This window comes from Bombus impatiens, unplaced genomic scaffold (assembly GCF_000188095.3).
Source record: "Bombus impatiens unplaced genomic scaffold, BIMP_2.2 scf_0317, whole genome shotgun sequence".
Taxonomy (NCBI): Eukaryota; Metazoa; Arthropoda; class Insecta; order Hymenoptera; family Apidae; genus Bombus; species Bombus impatiens.
In genome coordinates this window covers 1,589,814-1,617,795 of record NT_176736.1, presented here as the reverse complement: position 1 = coordinate 1,617,795, position 27,982 = coordinate 1,589,814, and the positions used below count along the sequence as shown (strand labels likewise).

Sequence of the window (27,982 nt, the reverse complement as noted above, 5' to 3'; positions counted from 1 at the left end):
TATAATGATATCCTAAAGATATCAAATCATTAATGAACATTAGAATTCTAAAGCAAATTAACGGAGATAGGAAGGACGAGTTTCTTGTGTCCAAGGACGACTCCTTGTTCCTGTGTTGATTGCCCGTGAAGGACATGTGCCACGAATGCTAAGTTTATTATATCCTGTAGGTCCAGTTGGTTGTGCTCCACATGTTTCTAATGCTACAAAATCATCTACATGAAGGGAAGGTGGTCGTGAAGTATTTGGTGGTCTTGATCTAAATGGATCTGCTCCTCTGCCTACACTTCCCACTACTGGTCCTCCTCTTAAAGAATTAGTGAATTGTGTTCGACCTCGCATAGGTGTAACTGTAAAGGAAAGTTTTTTAATTAAATTTTTACCAATTTTGCGCCAATACAAATAATTACAACAAACATATAACAAATATGTGCAATTTACCGAATGGTTGTTTTACTTTAGAAACAGGAGATGTTGTTTGTTTTTGTACATCTCTATTTTCTTGATCATCAGTTTGAGCTTTTGATTGTAATGGTTGTGTAGCATCATCAGGTGGGGTTTTAGAACATAAATTTTGAGCTTCTGTTAACAAATTAAAGTCGGTAGGAAGCAGTTCAGCTGCTAGCGCCAATAAATCTACTGTATTTTCATTTGAAGCTTGATTTGGATACATAAATGTAAATTTCTTTGGCCGTTTAGAAGCAAAATCTGGAGTACCCAAACATCGTTGAGAAAATTGATTCAATAGAGCTTCAGGAGTTGGCAATAATGGCTCTAACATTTCTGGAATTGGTTCTTTTTCTTCTTTATCTTCTGCAGATTTTAAGATTTCAACTAATTCTTGTGCACGTTTTATCTTTTCCAAAGGATGATCATTCTTATCCCATAATATTAAAGCTGCTAATTGCTGTATACGTAAATACAAAGATCTTCCTTGTGACTCAGACGCAATTAAATTTTCTAAAAACATTATAGTTAAATCTATAACAGGTTGAGCTTCTGGATCTTCGAATACCAAAATGTGGTCTAATAATGACCGTAATGCATCAGGATTATTTTCTAAACAACTTTTTACATGATATAAACCGTAATTATGACTAATAAGAGACAAAAGTATACGAAGTGTACTTTGTAATATATCGGGTTCGAATTTTGTGCTAGTTGCTAATATATCAATTAATACAGCTAAAATAGATAAAAGTGGTTCTTTACTTGGTACTGAATGAGTGAGTCTTTTTTCAAATGGTTCATTGACATCTTCTTGCATAAGACTTAGTGTACAATCACACAATGTTTCAAAGATATCTAGAATTTCATATTGCATCCTAACATCGTTTGTATTTTTAAGTGCAGTGCACATCATTTCAATAACAGGTGGATATTTTTGGTCAGATTTAACTTGTGCTCTAGATGCAGGACTAGTTAAAGTTAACAAAGTAGCCTTCATAGGTGCATGTCTTGCAAGTTCACTAAGTAAAGCAAGAATTAAAACATTACTTTCTAGTGGTGTAGCAGCTATTACACCATCTAATAAACATCTACCTACAAGTAGTGCTGTAGGTGCTGCTAAATCACTTAATTGTTTGCATACTTTTGAGAGAAGAATTAATAAATCTTTATTCCAACTGGCACAAAGCAATCGTAATGTTTCAGTTAAATTATTAGCTTGTGCCTGTAAATGTGCAGACCATAATTTTCTAAGACCTAAAACTCGGGTAGCATCTTCAGTCAGCATTGTTTGTTTTGAAGTTAAAACAGGTGGTAATAAACGTGTTAAAAGTTTCAAGCCTGGTATGAAATTACATGGGCTTAGAGAAACCATCTTGAGAACTTCGCCTAACATTTGAGTCCATAATGATTTTGCTACATTTCCAGATCCATCTGAATCCACAGCCTGTGTAAATACTAAGAGTGTCCCTACTATTTCCTCAGACAAAGTTTGAACAATTCGAATAGGAGGAATAGCTTCTACTAATGAATAAACACCAAGTAATGGTATTACAGCTGTTAGATCTTTGAAATCTGTAGCCATACACTTCACAAGACGTTCCAATAATGCTCTTGTTAATCTCACACATGGAAGAAGTAATGCAACCAATGCTAAGCCTCTTCTGCCTGTTAGAGCTGCACGATGTAAAAATGGTTGTTCATAGAATTCCGAAATATTTACCATAACTGCAATAAGAGCTGTCAAACCATCAGCAGCAAACAATTGAGTTAATGCATTCCTGTATTTTAATTCAATATAAGGTTCCATTGGATCCACATCATTATTTGAAGGAAAGACAAGATAATATAAAATTCTACATGCTGTAATTAATTGTCCTGGAAGAGAGGCTGCTTTATCTGCATTTTTTCTAATGCATGCAACAAGTGGTGAGACATCCCCATAATTCCAATGAGATGGCTGCGCTGCTGTTGTCAGATATGATGTAACATCTTTCAATACAGCTTGCGTTCGTGACTTTTCTAAAATAATTCCAGCACGATTTTGAAATACTTCTATTTGGTCAGAATAGCGAATTGTTGCTGATATAATTTCTGCAGAGAATTCACACAAATTTGAGTCAGAAAGATAGGGGATTAAAATTTCAATAAATTCTCCTTTAGAAAGTACTGTTATTACAGCTTGTAAACCTTCAGGAAATATTAAGAAAGAATGAAGTTTTTTTAAAGCCATCCAGTCTGAAGGTTGATATTTTAAATGTAATAAACATTGTACAACTTGAAGACGCCAAGCTAAAACCAATCCTGCACCAGGTAAATCACATTTCAAAGCTTTTAAAATTAATTTGGTAACTTCTGGTTCTTTTAATAAATATAATAAGCCTTCTTTTGTATCAGAAATACGTAAGAGGAAACGTCGAGTAGCTTTAATTAAATTTAAATCTGATTTTGGAGAAGTAAGAGCAAATAGAATATGATATAAAAGTTTATGATATTCAAAATATGCTATTAGATGACATCGAGGATTTCGATTATGTTCCCGTTCAAATTCCATTTGTACTCCAGCTGGAAGTTGCCGTTTTGGTTGAGCCATTAATGTAGGTGAACATATATATGTATTTGTTAATTCAGTAATAGCCAACTCGTCAATTTCTTTCATTTCATCAAGAAACTCATATGTGTGAACTTTCCTTAATAAGGAACTTAAAGCATATTTTAATCTTGCTAACTTTGCTGTATCTAACATCATTAAAGCGTTTTTATATAAATTACTTTTTGATATAAGAAATTCTCGAACAATTATTGGACTTATTAATGCAGCATCCAATGTACGAAGAGCGGAAAGTTTTACAGGAAGTGCTACATTTTCGCGCATACATAGCGCTAATAATTTATAAGGTGCATCTACTTTTAATAGAATATCTGGACCTTGTGGAAGTTTACATAAAGTTTCTGCTAATCGTACACCAACTTTAACATGGCGAACTTTGTAAGCTGGTTGAGGTTGAGCACATGCAAGGTCCATATCCAAACCAGCATTTACGATATTAGTCAAATCATTAAAATCCGTATTATTCAAATGAAAAGGACTAAGTATTGCGCATAAAGATTCGCAATTATGAACAAATGCCTCTTTTTCTTGGCCTGAAGCATTATTAAAATGTAAAACTGACTTTGATATAGATTGAAATATTTCATGAATCTTATCCAGCATTTCTTTGTTAATGTGGTATTCTTCAACAACATTCGATGATTCTTCTAATTCAAACAGATCAGGTGGTGTTATGGAATAAATATTATTTAGCTGAATATTTTCACATTCATATTCTACAGTAGGTGGTATATCATCTGCCATTATATCTTCATCAGATAATATAGGCTCAAAAGGTTCTCCAGTTTCTTGTTCACCACCATCCTGTTCTGCTTCTTCTTCTTCAGCCGATATACTTTCAGGACTTAAAGAAACTAAAGATTCAGAAGGTGGTGAAGAAGGACGTTTCGTAGATTTTAAAGTGCTGTTTGTAGCATCTTCTTCCCAATGTCCCATTTCTGTCTTTCCAGTATCTGATGTTGAATTTCTAGATGATTCTACTATTTGAATTGGTTGTATAGGAGGAGGGGGGGTTGCTGCTACACATGTTTCCTACAAATTCCATATAAATCTTTTACGATTATTATTCCCAAATTAAGTCTTATACATTTATAAATATGTGTGTGCATATGTGTCTAATTTATATATACGTGTATATATACATATATATAGTAACGTACATTTGAGTTTGTTTGTGCTTGATTTTCATAGTACCATTCGGATTGTTGCTCTGAAATTTGAGTAGTATTTTCTACAACTTCTTCCAACCCACTAACACAAGCTGCAGAACCAGCAGCCGAACTAACAACTTCTTGTGGATTATTTAAAGATTTTGTTAATGTTCCATATACTGCTAAAGTAATGGTAGTATACCAGCCTCTTAATACCAATCCATCTGTTGGTATTTGTTTTCTTTCACATTCTAATTGAATATGAACATTTTGCTTATATTCCAACTCCCCGAGTGATTCAAATGTAGAAGCACCAGGTTTACTTAAATCATTTACAAAAAATTCAATTTCAAACTGAGATGGATTTGTAGCCCTAACGCACATAAAAGAAATAAAATAATTTATTAAAAGAAAATAATTTTTTATCTTGATGTATAACTTTTATGAAATAACTCAATACCCTAAACGAACACCTCCAGGAAAATCAGCTTGTACTCTAGCACCTAATGGAATAATTCTAACTTCACTTATATAAACAGGTTTTGGAAATTGTACTAAATCTAGATTAAGCTCCTGAAATAAACAAATAGTTTTATTGAAATTATTATATTACACTTGAAGCAAACAAAATAACCTAACACTTACTTCAGAAATATCATGTGAAAAGGTATCAAAGAATAATAATTCTGTATTGTCCATGTTTCAGTTATTTCAACATAAAGTGGTTTGAAATATCATTTTTCTATAAAAAGATCAAAATTATGACTATACTATGTATTTGACACAACAAATACTTCAAATATTTGTTACTATTTTCTTCATTTATTGCATAATTACTTTCTATTTCAATATTCAGGCATTTAATTATAAACAAAACATTAATACTTACAACATGATTTATATAAAATTAATGTTTTAAAATCATTTTGAAAATGACATTTTCAATAAATTATGTATACAATGTTTGTATACATAATTCCAATTTCAATTTTCGACTTATATTATGGAATATTTTTTCTTACATTAATTAAAGGATATTAAAACGTATAGCAGTAAAAAGAAGTAGACAAATCTAAAGTTTTTAAAAAATTTGAGTATTTTCCAATGAATTATACACGTGTTATCTTTTATTCTTTTACAACAATATATATTTATTTAATTCAAGTAACGCCATCTGGTTTCACTTAATATCTACCTTCGGTTTCATTCGTTCTACTTCGTTATGAGTGAGAGAAATTGTAATGACTAATACCTGTGCAATCTTTCCTGCGAACGAATTTTTCTTTCCGTTGTAAAATTTTTGTCTACGATAAAACTTGAATTTCACATATTTTGTATATTTGCCCGATTTTAATGGGTGCTTTTTATATGTATTTTATAAGTAGTACTTATTGAATAGCTGTGATAACGACATAACTGATCTGCGTCACTGGTTGCGTTCTTGATTATTTGTAAATTTGTTTTTTGAAATCGTGATACAGCTGCAATGAAACAAAAGTTATATTAGATCAGTAAGTGTGAGGAGAGTTTTTGTTATAATTCATACTGTATAACATTAGAACATTGTAAACATTTTAAATATCGTTATTAAATTTAACAAATATAGAGTTACCTTTTTTCAATAAGAATCTTTCGTATTATATTTTGTAACAATATGTATGGTTAAATTTCAGTTTTGAAACAGGTGAAAATTTTTGTTAACATTATTTTTAGATTCAAAACTATGTATACATATGTTCTAAACTGATAAGGAATAAATGAATTACTGTCAAAACGTTTGCGATTATTATTTTTATTTATTAAAATATATAATATTATTATATTATCAAAAATCACAAAAATTTTTAATTTTATATTTATATTTATCTCCTATATGACCTATACTTTTGGATCTCAAGAAATTAAATATGTTTGTGTATGTATAATTAAGTAATAATAAGAAGCATCTTTAAAAATATTAGATATAATAACTATTTGCTTTTAGGAATGGTAGCTGCTGGAGCCACAGTTTTAATGGCAACCAGTGAAGGAACTTCAAATAAAACACAAAATAATTCCACACAATATGAAAATCATAATATTTGTTGTCACTATAATGAAGTACATAATAATCAACAAAATTCAGAATGTCCAATTAAAAAGAATATAACATCTTGTAACATAAATAGTAAGTATTTTAAATAATAGTAAATATAGTCCATATATTTTTAATTCTCTCAATAAGTTCTATATTATATATTATTGGTACAAAAAACAATTGCCAAAAAGTACAGTTTTTGGGATATATGTAATATACTTCAGTTTGATATCAACAATTGTCAATATTTTCTATAATAGAGAATAAAAGTCGTAACCCCATGTTGGAAAAAAATAGTCGATTGATTTCAAGATCAGAAAATAAGGAGAGTAGCAAGAATCTTACATTATATAAAACGGCATCAGTTCGTGAAACAAAAGCTTCTAGATTACGAGCTGCCTCCATTATATCACCTAATGGTAAGTTACATATTATAGCCATTTTAAATAGATCGATACAATTTAATATCTGCATATGTATGTGCTTCATAATTTATAATAATTACTGCATTTATATAGGTGGAACAGTGTTATCAAGAAGATCAGGTATGTCAGAAAATTCTACACCCTTGGGCCACCAACCTAGTACTAGTTTATCAATTAAAGATGTGAGTTATCATATCTACTGTGATTATAGAATATAGGTATATTAATATATTATACAATACCTAACAATATTATGCAGGAACATCCAATATCAAGTAATAGTAGTATTACAAATTCGCCACGAGAAAGGGATAAAAGTTACAAAAGAAAATCATATTTAAATCGGTCACTTAATATGGAAACAGCAACAGGAGATCGTTCAAATCAATGTAAGTAATCTAAGAAGATTTATTTACTTCTTTACTACAAATTTTACTTTATTAAAAATTTTGTATATGTTTTAGCTGAATGTAATATTAGACAAACTAGAAGACAATCAAATAAACAAGGCTACATATCTGATACAATATCTACTTCATATTCTAGTAATCAACATCAAGCAACTAATCTAAATAAAAAGCCTTTTGACTCAAAAATCACTTGCCCGAAAGTTAAAGAAAATTGTCCAAAAACTTATACATTGCCTTCACTGAATTCTCTTGCAAACAGTAAACATTCAAATATACAACGAACTAGGTAGTTCTGTTTGTTAATATTTTTATGGTGTAGCTTTTATAATTTACACTAACATTTGAAATCGTTATATAATTTAATTTTGCAGTAGTGGCGGACATAGTGATTCAGAAGTTTCGCGAAGAGTTGACGCATTAACAGCGTTAACAAAATCTGCAATAGAACGCGTAGAAAGGCTTAAATCACAGTCAAATTTGCCAACAAATTATGGATTACGATTGGAAAATCGTTCATCTAATATTCCATGTCAAGTCACGGAAAACAGTACGAATAATACACGTGCATTGCAATTATCTCCAAGAAAAAGTTCTATTTTGAAAAAATCAAATGATGAACACTCTCAAGATGGATCTTTAAGTCATCAACATACACCAGTTTCAATTCTTAAACATAAGATGTCTGATATTGATACAGGCCAAAATATATCTACCATTGTGAATCATACAGTTCTGCCTGTAACATTTTCACCATCTGTTAGGGAACTAACACATAAAAAACATGGTATTTTAAAAAAGCGCAGTAGTTTGGATGAAAGTGAAATACTTCGGCGGCGGAGTTGTTCACCCGATATTTCGTCTACTGACAATACTTATTCTGAATTCAGGCCGATATTAAAAAATCAAAGACGATCATCTTTGGATGAAATTATTAAAAGGGATCAGAGTCCAGATCTTCAGCCTACTTCAATATTAAAACGAAAATCATCTAGAGAAGATGATAGAGAAGATCGTCAGGTTGGTTCTGCAGAACCACAAGGTATACTTAAAAGAAAATCTACGAATAGTCAACGAATGACTACTGTTAATCATCACGTGACCATTACAATGGATGCAACAAACGTCACTGGTCCAGAAATACTTGATAGTTCTGAAGTAAGGCCAATCCTAAAGAAAAAGCATAGTAGAGAAGAATCATTTGGTAGTGATCCACCATCTTTAGAACCACGACCAATACTAAAAAAGAAATCCAGTACAGAATCGGATGAACATGACGATAAACCTAAAAAGACTATTTTGAAATGTACGCGAAAAAATTCACAAGATGAATGTAACTATGAGACAGAATTGACTTCACCAAAAAAATTGTCAATGCTTAGAAATCGTACGTTACAAAATAGAACAAGTGGAGTATTGGAGAATGATGCTGTACGACCTATATTAAAGCAACCTGGCAATAGGGACAACGAATCGCGAGTCCGTTTAAATTTATATGATGAAACAGTCATTAGTGATGATATATGTACAGAACCAACAAATTTATTTTTGCGAAAAAGAGCACAATCTGTGGGTCATATACAACCTTCTAATATTCCTAATGAATTCATTGGTGTACTTAACAAACGAAGATCTCTTGAGTTAATATCTGTAGGTGCTATATCAGAAGAAAAATCACAAGTGAAGTTAACAACCAGTAACATCTATTTAAAAGCAGCTCCTTCCCTAGATGATAAGAGTGCCAAGACTTCTATTATTCCTTGTGACAAATTGTACAGGTAATATTAAAAAATTAAGCTATCATCATTTATAATAGGTATTACTTTTTATGAAATTAAGGATTATATTTTTCAAATATACCTTTTATATCTATTTATATTATTTATATCTAGAAAACAACAATTATGTTGGGATTTTGTTATGCTAAACGTTTCATTAAAATATATCCTATAATTTTTATCAACTTATTATTGTGTATCAATGTGATATATATAGTATTCTGTAGCATATACATTTGTTTATGTATTTAGTCTGTATAGTAATATGTAACTTTGGCAAGACGTTGAATCTGTGCCAAGTTTAATTATAGATCAGCTAGCAATTCTAAAAGCTACAGAAAACAGAGAATCAGAGCATGCACACAACCTGTATGTCCATCTAAAAGTTACTTCTGATTTAAGATAGTACTTTAGATTTTTATTTTTTTTTCTCAAACACAATTCAAAACTTGCAAAAGGTATTAAATTTAAGGTGTTTTTCTGCTTTCTACTTACCTGTATGAAGTGTATGCATAAACCAAAGTATAGATTACTAAAGAAAAAAGATTTATAAGTTTTAGTAATAGGTACTTATTAAGTCTTCTTGTGTGTATACATCTAGACTATAAGTCACAACATTTTTGCACTGTAAGGCTTAAAATAATATTGTTTTAAATTTTATAACAATTTATGTAAATCACATTTCCTTGTTTTGAATTGTAGAAAACATATAACAAAATAATAATGTGTTTAATTGTAGCACAACGAAAGAGAAATTCACAGACAAGGAAAAGCAAACTGTCATAGTATTTGAAAACAAAGAAGGAAATAAAGTGATTTCAGATGGACCTGTAGATAACAATATTGATAATAGCATTTCAGTTTCCATTAGAATGAGTGATAAAGAGGGTTCAAATAATGAAATGTTGTGTGTGCAAAAAAAAGCAGATGATGGAAACATCCAAGAAAATAATAGTGTACATCGCAGCAACAGTGTTTCCAAAATGACATTGCATTTTAAAACTTTGCACGAAAAGGCAAATTCTAAGGAAAAGGATGGCATGTCTCAAAAAACACCGAATAAAGGTTCACATGGTGTACAACGATATAGAGATCGAAAGAATCAAGGAAATGATAGATTTAACACACAACCAATAACTTTTCAAGAAGTGCAGGAAGCAGTTCTACAAAATCAACGCAATGTCACATCAGTTAAAAAATCAAGTTTGGCAGAAACTACAACTGATGATGAATTTGACCCTTCTAAATTAAGTTTGGCAGAACGGGTGCGTTTGTTCAATCAAAAAATTGATACTGAAAAAAGTTCAGTATCAAATACCATGCCATTAGAAAGACATTCACGCAGACGGCCGGCTGCTCGTTATAAAACACAACCAGTTACATCCGAAGAAGTCGAAGTAGCATCTCGAATATCTCCATTAAATACTATTAATCAATGTTCGTTAGATACTAGTAAGCTTTGTATGTTTATTATGAAACATATATTTGTATAATATAAATTATCAATATTCTAATTATTTCAATTTTAAGGTGATTTGCCGAAAAGCATTTTAAAACCTGTTGCGTTACAAGCGCATAATTCGTCGCAAACAAAAAATCTTGAACTCGAAGGAATGAAATTAATAAAATCTGTACTTAAAAAAGAATCTGAAGAATTAGAACAACGGACATCTGAAAGTTGTGATATTTCATCGCGTTTTAAATTAAAACCTAATTTAAAATTGGAAGAAAATAAGGTAAATAGTATTTGACTAGGAAAAATAAATGATTTAATATAAATATGAACTTTAGTTTTGATATAAACCGTTATATACAGACAGGAAGCATAATGGAAAATAATTATCCAACGCAATATGGTTTGAGTTGTGCCTATAGTGAAAAAGATAACCATATAGAAGGTAGGCAACATAAAATTAAACAAAAGTATACAGTGCCTTTTCACAAATATAGTACTCAGGATGAATTAAATAGAACAAAAATCAAATCTGCATTAAATAACATAGATAATGTTCAAACTGTAATTGCTACATCTAAGAAATACGAAGAAACTCTTCAAACATCTGGAGGTGAGACATTCTCTGTAAGTCATGAAACATGTAACATAAAAGCTGAAGCTGCATCTCCTTATCGTCATCCTATTTTTTCAAAACAAACCAGGTAACAGATTTTATATTTATCTATTTATAAAAACTATATTAAATGAAATATAATTCTATATTAATATAAATATATTTTTAATGTTAGATATTAATAAGGCTTGTAAAAGTTGCATAAATGATCAAAAAATTTGCTACACTTTTTAGTAGAATATGTTTTATCAAATATGACTTTTACCTGACGTCGAACCTTCTATTTATTGTTTCAACTACTGATAAGATTACATTATGTAAAAAGGCATGGGTGTAAACGTATATATGTATTACAATTAACTACTTATAGGTGTACTTCATTGTCAAAGAGCGTTAGTCATCACGCGATTAGCAACAAAACCAATGAATGTGAGTCGAATAGTGCAATAATACCAAAGCATGGTGTACATCTTCCAGAACTATGTCGTAGCGCAACGCAAGCAATACCGACAATAGATACTAATGATGGCCCAAGTATGAGTATTGCAGAACGACTAGCTGCGCTACAACGTAGCGGAAATACAAACTGGAAACGACGTATAGCTTCTGAATCATCTAATTCAGTGGTAAATGACATTAAATTAATTTTATTGCAAAATCAGAGCATGTTGCATTATTTACTATTAGTAATTAAAATTGATATTAGGATGGAGTATGTTCCAATTCATTGAATAAGGAAGAACTGAGTATCAAACAAGGAGTACTTGCGGATTGTCTTGGAAAGTTAGAATCTGCAACAGAAGGTTGGAAGAAAAGAATAGCAGCTCCAGATGTAACAAAGTTTACAGTAGCTGGTAAAATGAAGGTAGAACAATTGGAAAACGTAGATCCAGGATCATCATCTCCGCTTATTGAAGCTACAGGAAATATTATAGATAGAAAGAAAAAAACCCCTCGTCCTGAACGATTTAGAGCAAAGAAAGGTAATATTATTTAAGATATTTTCAACGCTTTTAAACATAAATCTCTAAGTAGAGTATTAAGGACGTCATCATTTATTTTCAGGATATATGAAAGATGCTGTATCTACTCCAACTAGTCCAAATAAAGATTCATGTATTAAATTACGAGGAAGCTTCTCTGAACCTGCAAGCGATGACAGTGGTTAGTAAATAGTTATTTTAGGAGTTATATCAGAGTATTTTTCTTTCACCATTAGCATTACTTGAAAATGTATGTCATAGCTGAAGAAGTGAAAACGGCGAAGAACGTATCACCTGTTGTCTCAGTACCTAAGATAGACGACGAGACATTCACCTCCTTCTTTACTGGAATTTCATTAGAGAAATGCGAGGCTGAATCTGTTGATTTAAATGAAAGCGATTTCGATATGATTACATCGCAATCTGAATTGTAAGCCTTTTATTTTTTACTAATATTGTTAATCATACAGTAAGTTTTAGGTTCTCATATATTTATATTATTATAGATTAGTTCAAAAGCGAAATATACGATTGAAACGACGACGGTTTGTGTCTAGAAATCCACTTAAAACGCTTGCAGCTCGTACTGACTTAAAATCAGAGTATACTGAGATACGAACTGGTATTGCGGAAAAAGTAATGAAACAATTAAATGTTGAAAAATGTAAGTCTTTATCGAATATTAAATACTTGATATGTGCCACTATAATATTTATGTTATTATACCATGTTACAGTAGCGAAAAATTCATCATTAGCTATGGAAGCTTTAGCTGGCCTAGCTTCTACTGAAGACTTTAGTAATATAACACTAAGGAACGTAACAGATACAAATATTTCTTCGAATAGATTACAGCCATACAAAGACTTGATGTTAATTTTAATTAAAGGCCGGAGACATGTACAAGTGAGATTAGTCGAGCCAGTTGCAGAAAGCATAAATAGTGGCGATAATTTTGTTCTAGTAACAAAATCAGAGGTTTATAATTACATTGGGAAATATTGTAATGTTATCGAAAAAGCACGAGGTGCAGAAATTGCATTGAGTATTCAGCAAAATAAGGATCTTGGTTGCCAAACGTTTCAAGTTATTACTATTAATGAAGATAAATTAACTTGCACAAAAAGTCAACTACAAAAATTCTGGAGCTATCTTGGTGCAGAAAATGAGAACGTAGATGGTAAGCTAGTAGTCTGTCATATATGATGTAACAATATCTTGTAAAACATTAATAGCATTGTATAAATAATAGTCATTGAGGGTGGACATCCTGATGAAGATGAGCTTTACGAAACATTCATGATAGATACAAATATGGTATACGAAATTAAAGATGAAGAACTGGTGCCACTTGAAAAATATTGGGGTACTATACCAAAAATTGAAATGCTCGACCCAAATAAGGTAGATATTTTAACATGATATGTGGGATGTTTCCGAAATCATAGTATAGCTAAAAAACACGTAATCAGAGCTTCATATGAAAAACTTTTATTCTATATTTTTGTCTTACTTTTACACGAGAAAGCATCTCCTTTCCGATTAAATCACAGTTTTGGAACCATCTTATATATTTTCTACAGTTAATTTAATTATTTATAGTTATATTTTTTTTCTTTTATAAGGTGCTAGTATTTGATTTTGGTAACGAAATGTATATATGGAGTGGTAAAGGAGCTTCAACTGGTAAAAAGAAACTTGCTACACATCTTGCTACAGAAATGTGGCAAGAAGGATATGATTATTCGGAATGCACTGTGTGTCCAATTAGTGCGGCATCTATGATTGGTAGACGCACCGTGTCAAAAATAGACTTAAAATCTGCTAAAGTCAGACCTAAATGGTGTTTACTTGCCAAATTGACACAACATGTTGAAACAATACTTTTCAGGGAAAAATTCCTTGACTGGCCAAATGTTTCTCGTATAATACGAATTCGAGGTACTAAGAGTAAAGAGAACGTTGATGGAACTGTAACTATAGAAGTGTGTAATATTAATAATTTATTAGAAGAAAATATCATTCCAGTTGATTTGGTTCTTGAAGGAACTCATTTAGGTAGAGGCACTGGTTGGTATGACGATGAGGTAATAAAAATTATTACTTAATAATATACATTAAACAATGATTATATGGTATATATACCATTCTTCAATAATTAACTACATAATTCTTCAGCAAATGAAGCAATTCATTGTTACGACAATGGGTATAAAAGTGTGGCATATTGATGAATTTTCACATAGTCTTCTGGATGATTCATCTGTTGGACAATTTCATTCTGCAGATAGTTATATTGTATATTGGATGTATTCTGTTACAGTTACTGGTAAATGTTATTACTATTTTTGACATAAATACATTTAAAAAATCGTTAATAATTACCTGAGGTGCTTGATCATTATCTAATTCTATAGTTAGTAACGCTGCAGCACCTTGTTCATTCAAAGATGCATTTTGCCCTTGCCAAATAAAATATACTGAGCGATCGCGTCCCTTTGCAGAATGTTTTGACGGTAAACCACTAAGCTCGCGACCTGGATAAAAAACAGTATAACGCATCTCATTAAACTTATAAAACTAAGACATAACATATTTATCAGTATTTATACAGGGTGGTTGGTAACTGGTGGTACAAGCGGAAAGGGGGTGATTCTATGCGAAAAAAGAAGTCGAAAATATAGAATAAAAATTTTTCGTTTGAGGCTTTGTTTTCGAGAAAATTGACTTTGAATTTTCGCTCGGTACGCGTGCACTTTATCAGTTCTCGTTATAACGGATCTCACTGTAGATCGTTGTCTCGATGGAAAAATTAAAAAAAAAACTAAGAAAGAAAAATTAAAAAAAATTTTTATTCTGTATTTTCGACTTCTTTTTTCGCATGGAATCACCCCTTTCCGCTTGTACCACCAGTTACCAACCACCCTGTATAAATACTGATAAATATGTTATGTCTTAGTTTTATAAGTTTAATGAGATGCGTTATACTGTTTTTTATCCAGGTCGCGAGCTTAGTGGTTTACCGTCAAAACATTCTGCAAAGGGACGCGATCGCTCAGTATATTTTATTTGGCAAGGGCAAAATGCATCTTTGAATGAACAAGGTGCTGCAGCGTTACTAACTATAGAATTAGATAATGATCAAGCACCTCAGGTAATTATTAACGAAGATTAGAAACATTACTCGAATTAATATTTTAAATTTATACGCACACCTTTATAGATTCGTGTAGTTCAAGGATATGAACCAGCTGCATTTCTCAATTTATTTTCTGGAGGTATGATTGTACATAGTGGCAAGAAAACGAATACAAAATGTGACGAACGATGGCGATTGTATATATGTCGTGGTACTTTAGAGTCAGAGGTGTCTTTAATAGAGATTCCTTGTAGTACTCGTCAATTACGTAGCAGAGGTTCTCTTATATTATTAGACACTAAAAATAACAAAATTTATGTATGGCATGGATCTAACTCTTTACCTCATATTAAACAGGTATTCTTATTAAATTTCGTATTACAATGAATTTTGAATAGTACGAAAATCAAAATATTAGATGGAATAATTTTTATATACAGGGTGGTTGGTAACTGGTGGTACAAGCGGAAAGGGGGTGATTCTATGCGAAAAAAGAAGTCGAAAATATAGAATAAAAATTTTTCGTTTGAGGCTTTGTTTTTGAAAAAATCGACTTTGAATTTTCGCTCGGTATGCGTGCACTTTATCACGTCTCGTTATAACGGATCTCACTGCAGATCGTTGTCTCGATTGACGTTATGTTGATAAACACTTCCAATGTGACCAAAGTGTTTTCCTACTTATTAACTTACTATCCGACTTTTATCGCTATTCACTATCAGTACTTATTAGTCTACCATCATGTCTACATACAGCAATCGGGAATATACGGACATGATACTTTCGTTAGGTGCGTGTGGTGGTAACGCATCAGCCGCAGCTGATCATTACAGACACGGGTATCCCAATCGTCGACATCCTGACAGACGTGTTATTCAAAAAGCAGAACGAACCCTCGGCGAATATGGTTCTTTTGAAAAACTTAGACGACATGGTGATCGTCGACGACGCATGTGTAAATGTTGAAGAGCAAATACTAAAGGACGTTTTGGAACATCCTGACATAAGTGCAAGAAACCTTTCTTTGCGGTATAATATTAGTTGCTTCACGATTCTTCGAATTCTACACGAAAACAACTTACATGCTTGTCATATCACCAGAATACAAGAACTCATGCCTCATGATAAAATTTCGCGAAAGGCATTTTGTCATTGGTTGCTTCAACAGCATGCCAACGATGCAGAATTTCTGTTAAAAATGTTATGGACCGATGAAGCGAAATTTACAAGGGACGGCATGTTCAATGTTCATAACATGCATAATTGGCAAAATGAGAATGCTCACTCTATTCTTGAAACACATTTTCAAGTAAGATGGAACGTAAACGTCTGGGCTGGCATAATCGGACATCTAATTATTGGGCCATATTTTTTCGAAAGAAATGTAACGTCAGCAGCATATTTCGATTTCTTACAAAACAAACTACCGGAATTATTAGAAGATGTACCGCTGAGAACTAGAGGAAGTTTAATTCTTCAACAAGACGGTGCACCGTCACATTTTAGTCGTCATGTGAGAGATTTTTTAAACCAACATTACCAAGGCTGGATTGGTAGTGTTGGAACAATAGCTTGGCCACCACGCTCTCCTGACTTAACTTCGCTTGACTTTTATTTATGTAGCCATATTAAATCAATTGTCTATTCTGAAGAAATCGCAAGTTGCGAGCAATTGAAAGAAAAGATTATTGTAGCCTTTCATACTTTAAAACAATCGAATACGTTAAAAAGTTTTCATAGAAATTTAATTAGAAGAGCAGAAGTATGTGTTCGGCAGAATGGACAACATTTTCAGCAATTTTTGTAATAATAAACTTTATGATTACTTCATATTATTTCATTATATATTCTTAATTTTAGGTGATCCTACGCAAAAAAAGAAGTCGAAGATATAGAATAAAATTTTTTTTTTTTAATTTTTCCATCGAGACAACGATCTACAGTGAGATCCGTGATAACGTACCACACGCGTACCGAACGAAAATTCAAAGTCGATTTTTTCGAAAACAAAGCCTTGAACGAAAAATTTTTATTCTATATTTTCGACTTCTTTTTTCGCGTAGAATCACCCCCTTTCCGCTTGTACCACCAGTTACCAACTACTCTATATATATATATATATATATATATATATATATATATATATATATATATATATATATATATATATATATATATACACAATGTTAACTTATATCTAGCATGCAGTTAATGCAGCAGCAAAATTAAAAAAGAATCGTCCTCAAGAAACTGGTTTAACATCTGAAGGTGATATAGAAATTTTTGAAATTGATGAAGGAATGGAACCAGAAGAATTCATCAATGGTAGGTAAAAGTTTACGTTTAGTATTAACATATTGTCACATGGAAATAATGAATAAGATATATCTTATTGCACAGCACTGGGACAAATGAACAAAAAACTGTATGTATCATTAGAAAAGGATCAATTACAGGAACATACTCCAAGACTGTTTCATCTATCAAGCATTTCTAAAGAATTTAAATCTGTAGAAATGTTATGTCCTCATCGTGCTTCTTTACCAACTCCATTTCCTTTTCTACAGGAAGATTTGTACCAAGTTCATCAACCAGGTAATTTATAAAATTTTATGAAAGACTAATAATTTTATGAAGGAGTAATAATTTTATGAAGGACCAACGCATTATAAACTTATTAAATTATTATTATAGCCTTATTTTTATTGGACAACAAAAACGAGTTATGGATATGGCAAGGCTGGTGGCCTAATACCGGAGCAGAGGATCAGTCCGGTAGTAAAGCAGTTAGATGGCAAGCTGAAAGAAGAGCAGCAATGACAATGGCTATGCAGTATTGGCAAAGAATTCATCCAGAAACTAATAAATATCCGATTTATCTAGTCTGGGCTGGTCTTGAACCTTTGCAATTTATAAATCTATTTCCTACATGGACATATCGCGACGACATAGCGGAATTAAATATAGAGGTATTTTTACATTTTCTAACGTTATTAAAATTATATCTTTCAAACAAATAATTTGTTATTAGGATGGTCGAAATCCTGGAGAAGTATTAACTGTAGAGAGTGAGTTGATTCGATTAACGCAGAGTACGTATCCTCCGGCTCAATTACTACAACGACCACTACCAGAAGGAGTTGATCCTACACACCTGGAGCTGTATTTATCTCAACAACATTTTCAAGTATGTTTTGTAAATTATTAGTGATAAATGAATTCTAATAACAAGAGATACATATTTCATGTACTTTATCAGGAAATATTAGGTATGACTAAAGAAGAGTTTCAAGAACTACCAGTTTGGAGACAAGTGAACCTTAAAAAAGAAATAGGACTTTTTTGATGAAATGTCCAGACTGCCGATCCTACAAGAAATAGCTGCCCTTGTAAAGCGATTAATAAAGTTTTTGTTAATTGTTTTATGATGTTTATAACTTCAAATTTTTTAACTTCTCGATGTATGAATTCGCGTTTAAGATATGCCTAAAGTTGCCTATCGATAAAAGAGAAACTAATATTATAATGCAGTTAAAGATATTTACTACTATTTCAAATATAATATATACTACATACATACGCGCACGTGTGCGTGCACGAACACAAATAGGTGATTATATATTTTTAATACATACTAAACGTAAATTGGCTTGTGAATATTTCCTTTATATTTGTATGGGCTTTATATTCAATGATAATACAATGTTTTAGAATGGCTTATTCTTACATGTGTAACATTTGTACAAGAGCGACTGTATTCTTTACAACATACTTCATGTTTTTGAACAGTATTCAATGAAATTTCTCAATGTTGCCTTGAGTCTTATTTCATAGCCCCTTATGATCCCTAAAACATCGCATACGTTAAGTTCGAGAAAGGTTATACGTTCACTTTACTTGGAAAAGTTTTTTCCCGAACTTGTGTAGAATGTTACATCATCTTATTATATGTATGCATCAATTGAAAATAACTTTGTTTTATATTCTTTTCGTATTCATGATTTATGTGGTATCGAAGTAAGATACAGCATTTGTATTATAAAATAGTTCAATCTTTGTTTTTTGACATAAAACACTTTCGACATGAATGCATTGTTTAAATCAATATTATAAATACGTATATACTTATATATTATTTTTCAATATTTGATATTTGAAATATACATAAACAATAATATAAATAATCGAAACATATAATGATGCACATCACCAATTGAATAAAGATTATCTGAAAGCAATTTGATATATTTAAAATTATTTTAATCGTTACTGAATTATTCTTGTACTTTTTTCAGAGTGTAATTAGAAATATCTTCTTCTACATCTATGCTTGTTTTTATCCTTTTATAAACTGACCAAGGCACAACATTATATCAGTATAAAAGAATCACACATTACTTTTTAGTGTTTAATTTAAAATTACATTCTGTTCAAAATTTATTGTTGTGTGTGCAAAGAACACAAATTCACCCCAATGCTTACAATGGTTGTCTATTTTATTCTACAGTAATAATATGTTATGGAAAGTTTATACACACATATATAGAATAAGGTGTATAATATCGTTTTGGATAATGTAATTAATTATGCATTTGTATCATGAATAATTTTATGATCTTTTCATTTATTTTTTACTTTTCTTTTTACATGAAATATTAAAGTGTAAAATCGATTGTATTCTCTATATGTGTTTTCTGTTTTTTAGCAAATTATACATTTTTTAGGCAAAGCATAATTTAAAAATTATTCAAAACAATAATATTAGATACCTTATCTGTATTGTATGTGATTATGCGTGCATGTAAATCCATATTCTAAATCATCTAATATTAAAATAGTTCATCCAAATAATTGATTCTATATTTTATATCTTAATTTAAAATAACCGTGCGTTGATTGATGTAAAATGACACACCAGATCCATGACTTCTTTTCTCGCTTTTACGTTCCCCAAACTAATTATCTCGTTATTAATCTTCAAATCCAATTTATAATACTAGGTATGTTGGAATATGACGTTAGTACTTCCATTCAAAGTCATTGGGCATCTGTAGCACACAATTGAATTTTTTGAAGTCTTTTTAGAAGATATTTTAATTGAACTCATTGTCATTTTCATATTTTGAGTATCATTGATAATGCATTATAATTTTATATACAGTATTCAATAATAAATGATAAATGTGAGAACTAACTTTGAAACAATTCTTCTTTTGTAAGGAAATAATGTATTATACAACTTCATATACAAATTATATATAACAAATGACAAACATGTATTTACACTTTGCATATTGTTATATGTACTATAAAATTATTACCACCACATGTAATACTTCGCCAAAATAATTGTTTCATTTCTTGTACAATAATAGTCTCTTATTTCTTTCTTAGTATATAAGTTACAAGTAACTAAAAACAGATGTACAGATAAAACGGAGTATTACCATTTAAATATTTACTGCACTTTTCCATCAATGTAAGCCTTTATGGCAGTTTGACATTCTACAGAACACCAATGCTGTATCAGCAAATACGTTTCTGATTCTAATGCTGCATCCAATTTTTTTCGCAAACTATGACGTAACAATGTCTTCGTAGCTTCCATAGACTGAAAATGAATAAACAGAATATTAAATAACAGTTCTCAATGCATATGCAAACAAAGAAAATTCAGGATGTATAGAATAAATATTAATTAGTTTTATACACATCACTGATACGAGTGCAAGAGCACAGTGTTCCTATTTTCATTTTTAATACAACATTGATTCTATAAATCAATTTAGTTGTATGTATAAAAATGATTATTTTAATTAATTTCCTATTATTCACGATAACTAAATGTTTTAGTTCTTATGTTATAATTAGCAGTAAATTAAATAATACTACATTCAAGTACTGGGATGGTGTATGTATATCCAATTATTATGTAGATAGGATAGAAGATATTTATAAAATATTATATATAGGAAAAATATGTAATGTATATTATTACAGATTAATGGAGAGAGTGATTTGCATGAATGTGTAATAAATGCAGTATGTAGCGTAACTCATAACCGATTTTGGGTATCTAGTTTAACAGAAAGACTTTGTCGTTGTTCTAATGGAAAAGAATGTCCTTGGCAATGGACAAAAGAACTTGGAAATTCGTCTATTTCGCTTAACAACAAATCGCACATGAAGGTATGTACAAACATAAATTTCACATACATTTAAACCTATATTTAAAAATTATCTTTTTCTTTTTTATTTTTGCAGTTTTGTGCTCCAATAACAGAACTGAGCACATGTAAATATAATCAAGAAGGAATAGAAATTCATGGTAAAAGTGATAGAAATAATTCTTATCTAATACCATATAATGTAATTTTAAACTGTAATTGCCCAGGATTACATTACTGGAGACTTAAAAAATATACATATCTAGAAAATGATTTTATTATACAAACATTTAAATGTGTAAAGGTAGGTGTTTTCGAATATTTGTAAAATGTATATTTTAATATATTCTAATAAAAGCTTGTATACATTTTAATAAATCTTACTTTACTTTTTTTTTATATAGAGAAGAATGTGCAACACTTATGAATTTTGTGGACACATACGGTCTGATCTATACTCAACATACTATAGATGCACTTGTCCAGAAAATCATTTATGCATTTTCCAAGATAGAAACAAAGAGAATGTTCAAGAACTATTATATTCTGGTTCTGCTTATAAAGGTTACTGTCTACCATTTAACAATGCATAATGTTCACTTCACAAGTTATAATTTTAATTTAATGGACATAACATCTATGTATCTAAATAATAACAATATTATAAAAAAAAACTTATATAAAATACATACCTGTGAGGATTGCTCACTCATAGCTTTTAGGGTTGGTAGTAATTCAACCTGAAATCTATCGGGCCATAAAACTCGAGTAACAAGACCAGCCCTTAGTGCTTCACTAGCTGTTAGAGTTCTACCACCTAATAATAATTCACTTGTCTGCAATTTTAATTCAAATTTGATTTAATATTACTTTTACTACATGTAAGAACCTTGATTAATTATGAGAAAGATGTAATGCTTAATATACTTACAATTGCACTTCCTAATATATGTGATAAAGTAAATACAGCAGCACCTTCAGCAATTTGCCCTAATTTACCATAAGGTGTACTAAATGTGGCTTTGTCGCTAGCTATCACAAGATCAAATAAAGGCAACATTGTTACTCCAAGTCCAACTGCAGCTCCTTGAACTCCAGCAACAATAGGTTTGTTGAATGATGCTAAACTTTTAATGAAGTCCCTAAGTACAAAAAAAGTGAACTTTTTAATTAATTAAATATATGTAACATATGTATATGATACATATTTATACAAGGATAACTACATACTTAACCGCATCTGCCATTTCCTGGGCATGTATCCGCCGTTTTTCTTTATTTGTATGTAGCAACATAGATAATTCGAGACCTTCACAAAAACTGCTACCTGTTGATGTTAATAAAACAACTCTACAATCATCATCCTTTTTTAGAATTGATAATGTTTCACGAAATTCTTGCATCACCTAAAAGAATTAATATAATGTGATATATAAATAAAATTATGTATTTATAATATAAAAAAGAGTACTAAATATATAGTTTCCTCCATAATTTTATTACCTGGAGAGTGAGAGCATTTCTTATTTTTGTTGAAGATGATGGTGTAAGTATTAACTGCACAAGATTTCCATGTCGACGTATATTTATTTCCTTATTACTAAATTGACTTCGAATTTCCATTTTTGTTTTATTATTATCTGATTCTAGTGTTTTGGTTGTATTTGCATTGACTAAAAAATAATCTTATTCAGTACCTCATGTATTACATAAGAATGTAATTATTATCATAATTTAGTAAAGATATAAAAATTTATTATAAATACGAAATACTTTTACTTTTTTAAAAATGAGTTCACCTTTATTTTTGCGATTTGTTGCTGAATTTGCAGACCGACTCCCAGCATTGACTACTGATAGCGCATTTGCAGCTTCTGCAAGGCAGGCTGAAAGTTCATCTTCTTCTTTGGAAAATTCTTCATTGTTATCTGGTTCATTTGTTTTAGCAAATGTAACTTTGTTCTTTGTAGTTTTCTTTGTTTTTGATGTTACCTTACCTGTAGCTGTACCATTTGATCTTGTAATAACTTTCCCTAAACCATTATTAGTTTCGTCTGTTTCTGGTTGTTTGGGATTTTTATCAGCTTTTTTTGAATCCAACTTTTTATTAAGACGTTCAGGAAATACAATTTTATCCTCTACAATGTCAACAAAATCAATTCCTGTGTCACTTTTTTGTACAATCTTCTTTTTACTTTTTTTTACATTTATTTTTTCGTCTTGTGAATGTCGTCTTTTTGTAGATCTTAAGGAATGGAATCCCCCTTCATCAACTTTAACTCCTTCATTTTTCTCTGGAGTATCAATACTAACTCTAGGACTTCCAGATGCACTGGAAAATGAGCTAGATGAATGTCTCCTAATTATAACAGATGCATCTGCTGCATTTCTTATTTTTGCAGGTAAAATAAACTCTTGAGATAAATTTATTTGTTTTACTGGCGTGGCTTGATCTCCAATTTTTTTATCTACTTGCATATCATTCAAATATATAGAAGTCCTTTTAGATCTTGGTTTTGATACACCTGCTGAAGTACGTAATCTTAAAACTGCATTACGTACTAACTTCTTTCTAAGTTTAAGCTCACGTTGTACTTTTTGTATATCCATAACTTTTGCTTGAGATTTGGTAATGGGAACTAATCTTTTTTTATCTGGTTGTTCTACATCGTACAATAAATTTACAACACCTTCATCTTGAAGTAATCTATCTATTTCGTTTATGATTTTCTTTTTTGGTTTAGAATCTCCAGCATTATTTTCTGTAGATCGTTTTGCCTTTGAAACTATCTTTGATCCTGATTTCTTTGATGTGTTTAATTTAGTTTTTAAGGTAGCAGTTTTCTTATTTGAAGATATGTTTTGCCTTAATATCTTTTTTACTGCTATATTTTGTTTAGCAATAGATTGTGATCTCTTTTTATTAAGATTTTGTTTTGAAGGTTTTATATTACATACATTTTGTGTATCATCAAGTTTGTCTAATGTTATATCTACTTTATTATTATTTGTGACATGTTCTTCTGTTATTTCATCTGTTATTATGACATTAACCTCATCATTGGGAAGCACCATGGTCTCCTTAGATACATGATTTTCAGTTAGCAAGCTAATGTCAGGTGGAGCTTGGTCTTGAGGTTGCTTCTTGCCCAATGAAAGTTTTCCTTTATATACTTTTTGACGTTTTACAATGTTCTGTTGTTGTTCATGCTCCCTAGCTTTTTCTGTTAGTTTTCGTTTTCTACCTGATCTTGACTCATCTACTCGTATATCTGTTTTTCTTTCTGAAGTATGGGATTCGATAAGCAAAGAAGATGAAGTATAATCAGAAGAATTCGTATCCTCTACAGATTCTGTAGTTTTATTTTTTGGTTCCATTCCAATTGTTTCTTTCTCTGTTTTAGATATGATTTTTGTTTTTATTGCTTTAGAAGATTTAGTAGGTGTAGCTTTAATTATTTTCTTCTTCTTCTGTATACTTCTTTTAGATGATGCAACAGGTAATTCCAGAAGTTGTTTCAATGCTAGTTCTCTTTCAACTAAGGGATCAAGTTTTGGTGGTGTGTTATAACCACTTTGTTCAATCTTTACTGAACGTTTTCCTTCCTCTGCTAAAATTGGTGGTTTTAAGTTAGACCAATCAGGATCAACATCACCTTCCAGTATTGCTAACAGCTCTTTATTATCAGAATTGCTTTCTTTGCTAGTTCCTGTACTAGTATTATCTGATGACTTTTTATCACATTGAATAAGGGATTGATTAGTAGGCTGAGGTAATGGTATAAGTGCTGGTAAAGCGGTTCCTGGACTACCTACTAATTTACTTGATAATCTCTGGGTTAGTTTTTTAACAAAAAATATATCAGGTCGTGGTGGTTGTTCTACTACTTTTTGTTTCTCACGGAATCGTTCTTTTAATGCTTCTGCTATTTCAACCTGTGAAGATTGACTGGTTAAATTTCGACCACGATTAATAGGTATAATTTGCGAAGTTTGACTAAATGTCACAGTATCATGTGTTGAATCTTTTGTAGACTTTCCAACAGCCTGTGATATAGAATGAGTTAGTTGGTCTTTGAGTAATGATTTTATACTATTTTGTTGTTTCTTTATAGTTTGATTGTTATCAAGTTGTTCCTTTGATATTTGCATTTCTTTGTTTTGTTTAGCAACTTCTACAGCCTTTCCAGCATCTACAACTGGTTCTTTTTCAATGCATGTAATTTCTTCTTCAACCAGCACAACTGTGCCTTCTTCTATAGTTCGTGTTTTTGTGTCATTTAGTAAACTTTTCAATTCAATTTCTACTGTATCTGGAGTTTTAGATACCGACTGACTATCATCTTCTGCATTTTCAACACCCCAATCATCAAAGATATCCTGAATTACACTTCTTTTGTTAGTTATGCTCACTTTATCTGCTTCACTTATAGATTTATTCCTTCCTTCTGTATTAGCAACATGTGTAGGTACGACAATTTTATTATGAATAATTTTCTTTTCTACATTAATTTTATGTGAACTATCAAAAGATTCAGTCTTGCCATTTCCATTTGTTGTTTCTTGTTCTACATTATATTTTGCATCAGTATTTTTACACTCTTCCTTTATGTCCTCTCCTTTAATATCAGTGCCTTCTTTAATACTTACATTCTTTTCTTTAATATCAATGTCACCTGCAGTTCCTAGATCATTAATTACCCCTGAGGTAATAGGAGTTATAGAATCGTTTCCTGTCTTTGTGTGATTTAATACTTCCTTATTGTCTTTCTGGCTACAATTTTCAGGAACTTCTTGAGCCACGATTTCTGTTGAGATTACTTCTATAATTGTTCCATCACTTTCTTGTGCATAATCTATCAAATTAAATTCTTCATTTACAATTTCAGTGTTCTTCATTTCTTTTTGTTCTGCAGAAACATTTTTTTCATTGGAATTTACAACAGCATCCTTTTCATGTACAGTTAAAACAATATTTTCTTCTGTACTTTCATTCATTTCATTAATAGTTTCTACGGTCAGTACCATTACTTCTGAACTACTATCAACTAGTTTAGACAAATCTGTGTCTGTATCCGTGACGTGCAATGTTTGGTCTTTATCATCAAAAGTCTCACTAAGTGTTTTAATTAATGCTTGACACTGAGCATTAGTATCACCAACTGTATCTATATTTAACACTGTACAAACGTTATGTTTCTCAATGTTTTGTTCACCCTCATTTGTATTAAATACTTCAACATTGTTTGTACTTTCTTTATCTAAAGATGTGTCATCTGCATATCTTGAATGATCTCCAACCTCGGTTGTATTTTCTGCTTGCTCTTCTTGAGATTTCTCATCTTCTTTACATTGATCATCAATTTGTGGGTCCTTATCTATTATTTCTTGTTCTACTTCATTAATCGCAGTGTTCTTTATGCTCTCTGTCTCACTACTTTCTTTACTTTCAAATTTTTTATTTAAATCTGTTATATCACATTTATTTACTACTAAAACATCTTGAATTATATTATCTGTACATTCTTGTGACTTATTTTCTTGATTTTCCGGAATATCCTTCACATCCTTTACAATATCAGTCGTTGATTCTGATATTAATGAAGAAGATACATCTACTTTTATCGATGATTCTACTTTATTAATGTCACTGTGCACTTCATCTAATTGTTCCATGATAAAACATCAAGATTGTTACAATTATTTAAGAAGTCATGGATTGTCCTGTTGATAGAAAACAATTAATGTCATTAATACTTAAAATATATATTACAAATAAAATAGTCAATCAGAAAGAAATAGGTGTCAAAGTTTATTTGTCATTTGCTTTTTTTAAATGTAAATTGAACAGTACGAAGTAGATCCATAATCTTATTATTTACTAAATACCAAATAAAAAAATTTTAAACTATCATAACCTTACTAAAATTTTTAAATCAGACGAAAATGAACTTTTAATTTTTTTCTCTGATTTAAACAAAATAAAATTGCAAACAGTGCACAAAAAAAGTTTAAATAAATTGCGATAGTTAATTTTATGTTAAAAAATACGGAAGTTGTTTTATATCAACTAATACATTTCGACATTCCTGAGAACAATAGTAAATAGTGCGTTGTAGATTCATTTATAAAGTGATATAATTGATTACACGTTGTCCTATAATAATATTATTCGATATGTTTTAATTAATGCCATTGTACTTAGCGTTTTACAGTATATTTGTTTAATAGTATATTTGTTAAATACATATGTATATATGATTTTAATGGCAGAGGAAGAAACTTACCAACCAGGACTGGCGTATCCATACCGTGTATGTTCCAGTGAAAATCACACATTATTTAAGTTCTGTAAGATTGGTTTTAAAGTAAAACAACTTTATAAACCAAAGATTTTATGTAAAATGCACTTTGATGAACCTCTGATGGGAAAAACGATTACTTCCTTATATCCAAACTCAATGTTTACAAGAATGAAGTCGAAGGTCCGTACTACTGTCATCAATTTAGGTACTTTTTCTCAAAGTTTTTTAATGGAATTAACAAATTAAGAGGTATGAGATTTTCATTTATAACTAGAATTGGCATAGGTTCTAAGATATATAATGAAAATATAATCTTTATGAAATTATAACCGGTAGTTAGAAGTAATTAATTAAGGGAGATTATTATTGGCCCTTACATAGTAGCGTTAAAATATGAGAAGGTATTTAGTTAGAATTAAAAAT

The 27,982-nt window shown here is 30.6% G+C and overlaps 5 protein-coding genes across 13 annotated transcripts; 3 read left to right on the top strand and 2 right to left on the bottom strand.

Moving 5' to 3' along the window:
* Positions 1–10: 10 nt before the first annotated feature.
* LOC100748250 (protein virilizer) lies at positions 11–5,595 on the bottom strand. Of its 2 annotated transcripts, none has more exons than XM_012384929.3 (6): positions 5,462–5,595; positions 4,855–4,951; positions 4,670–4,782; positions 4,219–4,582; positions 442–4,090; positions 11–350 (listed from the first exon to the last, which is right to left on the bottom strand). In XM_012384929.3, the coding sequence occupies exons 2-6, from the start codon at positions 4,906–4,908 to the stop codon at positions 58–60; spliced, it is 4,473 nt and encodes a 1,490-aa protein (XP_012240352.1). In that variant the 5' UTR covers positions 4,909–4,951; positions 5,462–5,595; the 3' UTR covers positions 11–57. The 2 variants fall into 2 exon arrangements, with proteins under 2 accessions (XP_012240352.1, XP_003489059.1); XM_003489011.4 differs by lacking the exon at positions 5,462–5,595 and adding an exon at positions 5,099–5,171.
* Positions 5,438–18,901, top strand: LOC100747888 (supervillin). Of its 5 annotated transcripts, none has more exons than XM_012384928.1 (27): positions 5,438–5,720; positions 6,194–6,376; positions 6,547–6,705; positions 6,805–6,893; positions 6,971–7,100; positions 7,176–7,407; positions 7,493–8,896; positions 9,636–10,348; positions 10,427–10,632; positions 10,713–10,794; positions 10,900–11,053; positions 11,336–11,591; positions 11,672–11,948; positions 12,031–12,129; positions 12,210–12,378; positions 12,455–12,612; positions 12,685–13,128; positions 13,201–13,352; positions 13,574–14,035; positions 14,127–14,277; positions 14,951–15,102; positions 15,172–15,444; positions 17,289–17,412; positions 17,488–17,682; positions 17,782–18,056; positions 18,119–18,274; positions 18,347–18,498. In XM_012384928.1, exons 2-27 carry the CDS (start codon positions 6,196–6,198, stop codon positions 18,431–18,433), a joined length of 6,780 nt encoding a protein of 2,259 aa, XP_012240351.1. In that variant the 5' UTR covers positions 5,438–5,720; positions 6,194–6,195; the 3' UTR covers positions 18,434–18,498. The 5 variants fall into 5 exon arrangements, with proteins under 5 accessions (XP_012240351.1, XP_012240348.1, XP_033176363.1 ...); XM_033320471.1 differs by adding an exon at positions 5,923–6,124 and having other exon boundaries at positions 5,585–5,720; positions 10,713–11,053; XM_012384925.3 differs by having other exon boundaries at positions 10,713–11,053; positions 18,347–18,901.
* LOC117151602 lies at positions 15,631–16,933 on the top strand. Its single transcript, XM_033320479.1, has one exon. It carries the CDS (start codon positions 15,992–15,994, stop codon positions 16,892–16,894), a length of 903 nt encoding a protein of 300 aa, XP_033176370.1. The 5' UTR covers positions 15,631–15,991; the 3' UTR covers positions 16,895–16,933.
* Positions 18,902–19,796: 895 nt separating the features above from the next.
* Positions 19,797–27,797, bottom strand: LOC100748007. 4 transcript variants are annotated; one of them, XM_024367209.2, is made up of 9 exons: positions 27,542–27,797; positions 23,252–26,978; positions 23,054–23,182; positions 22,758–22,927; positions 22,485–22,660; positions 22,186–22,396; positions 21,947–22,090; positions 20,535–20,698; positions 19,797–20,135 (listed from the first exon to the last, which is right to left on the bottom strand). In XM_024367209.2, exons 2-8 carry the CDS (start codon positions 26,928–26,930, stop codon positions 20,546–20,548), a joined length of 4,662 nt encoding a protein of 1,553 aa, XP_024222977.1. In that variant the 5' UTR covers positions 26,931–26,978; positions 27,542–27,797; the 3' UTR covers positions 19,797–20,135; positions 20,535–20,545. The 4 variants fall into 4 exon arrangements, with proteins under 4 accessions (XP_024222977.1, XP_024222978.1, XP_012240448.1 ...); XM_024367210.2 differs by having other exon boundaries at positions 23,054–23,158; positions 27,542–27,796; XM_012385025.3 differs by having other exon boundaries at positions 23,054–26,978.
* On the top strand, positions 20,776–21,948 carry LOC105680698 (kappa-scoloptoxin(11)-Ssd1b-like). Its single transcript, XM_012385031.3, has 4 exons — positions 20,776–20,998; positions 21,088–21,276; positions 21,352–21,558; positions 21,659–21,948. The coding sequence occupies exons 1-4, from the start codon at positions 20,891–20,893 to the stop codon at positions 21,845–21,847; spliced, it is 693 nt and encodes a 230-aa protein (XP_012240454.1). The 5' UTR covers positions 20,776–20,890; the 3' UTR covers positions 21,848–21,948.
* Positions 27,798–27,982: the final 185 nt, after the last annotated feature.

Excerpts from the sequence above, each read along its gene's own strand:
- LOC100748007 (XM_012385025.3), bottom strand. The coding sequence starts at position 26,930 with ATGGAACAATTAGATGAAGTGCACAGTGACATTAATAAAGTAGAATCA. Across the intron at positions 22,928-23,053 it reads AACAAATCGCAAAAATAAAG|TCAATGCAAATACAACCAAA; the intron begins GTGAACTCATTT and ends ATTATTTTTTAG. Across the intron at positions 20,699-21,946 it reads TGAGTGAGCAATCCTCACAG|TCTATGGAAGCTACGAAGAC; the intron begins GTATGTATTTTA and ends ATTCATTTTCAG.
- LOC105680698 (XM_012385031.3), top strand. The coding sequence starts at position 20,891 with ATGATTATTTTAATTAATTTCCTATTATTCACGATAACTAAATGTTTT. Across the intron at positions 20,999-21,087 it reads CATTCAAGTACTGGGATGGT|ATTAATGGAGAGAGTGATTT; the intron begins GTATGTATATCC and ends ATATTATTACAG. Across the intron at positions 21,559-21,658 it reads AAACATTTAAATGTGTAAAG|AGAAGAATGTGCAACACTTA; the intron begins GTAGGTGTTTTC and ends TTTTTTATATAG.
- LOC100747888 (XM_012384925.3), top strand. The coding sequence starts at position 6,196 with ATGGTAGCTGCTGGAGCCACAGTTTTAATGGCAACCAGTGAAGGAACT. Across the intron at positions 6,377-6,546 it reads AACATCTTGTAACATAAATA|AGAATAAAAGTCGTAACCCC; the intron begins GTAAGTATTTTA and ends TTTCTATAATAG. Across the intron at positions 11,592-11,671 it reads CTGAATCATCTAATTCAGTG|GATGGAGTATGTTCCAATTC; the intron begins GTAAATGACATT and ends AATTGATATTAG.
- LOC117151602 (XM_033320479.1), top strand. The coding sequence starts at position 15,992 with ATGGTTCTTTTGAAAAACTTAGACGACATGGTGATCGTCGACGACGCA.
- LOC100748250 (XM_012384929.3), bottom strand. The coding sequence starts at position 4,908 with ATGGACAATACAGAATTATTATTCTTTGATACCTTTTCACATGATATT. Across the intron at positions 4,583-4,669 it reads CCTGGAGGTGTTCGTTTAGG|GGCTACAAATCCATCTCAGT; the intron begins GTATTGAGTTAT and ends TATGTGCGTTAG. Across the intron at positions 4,091-4,218 it reads AAGCACAAACAAACTCAAAT|GAAACATGTGTAGCAGCAAC; the intron begins GTACGTTACTAT and ends TGGAATTTGTAG.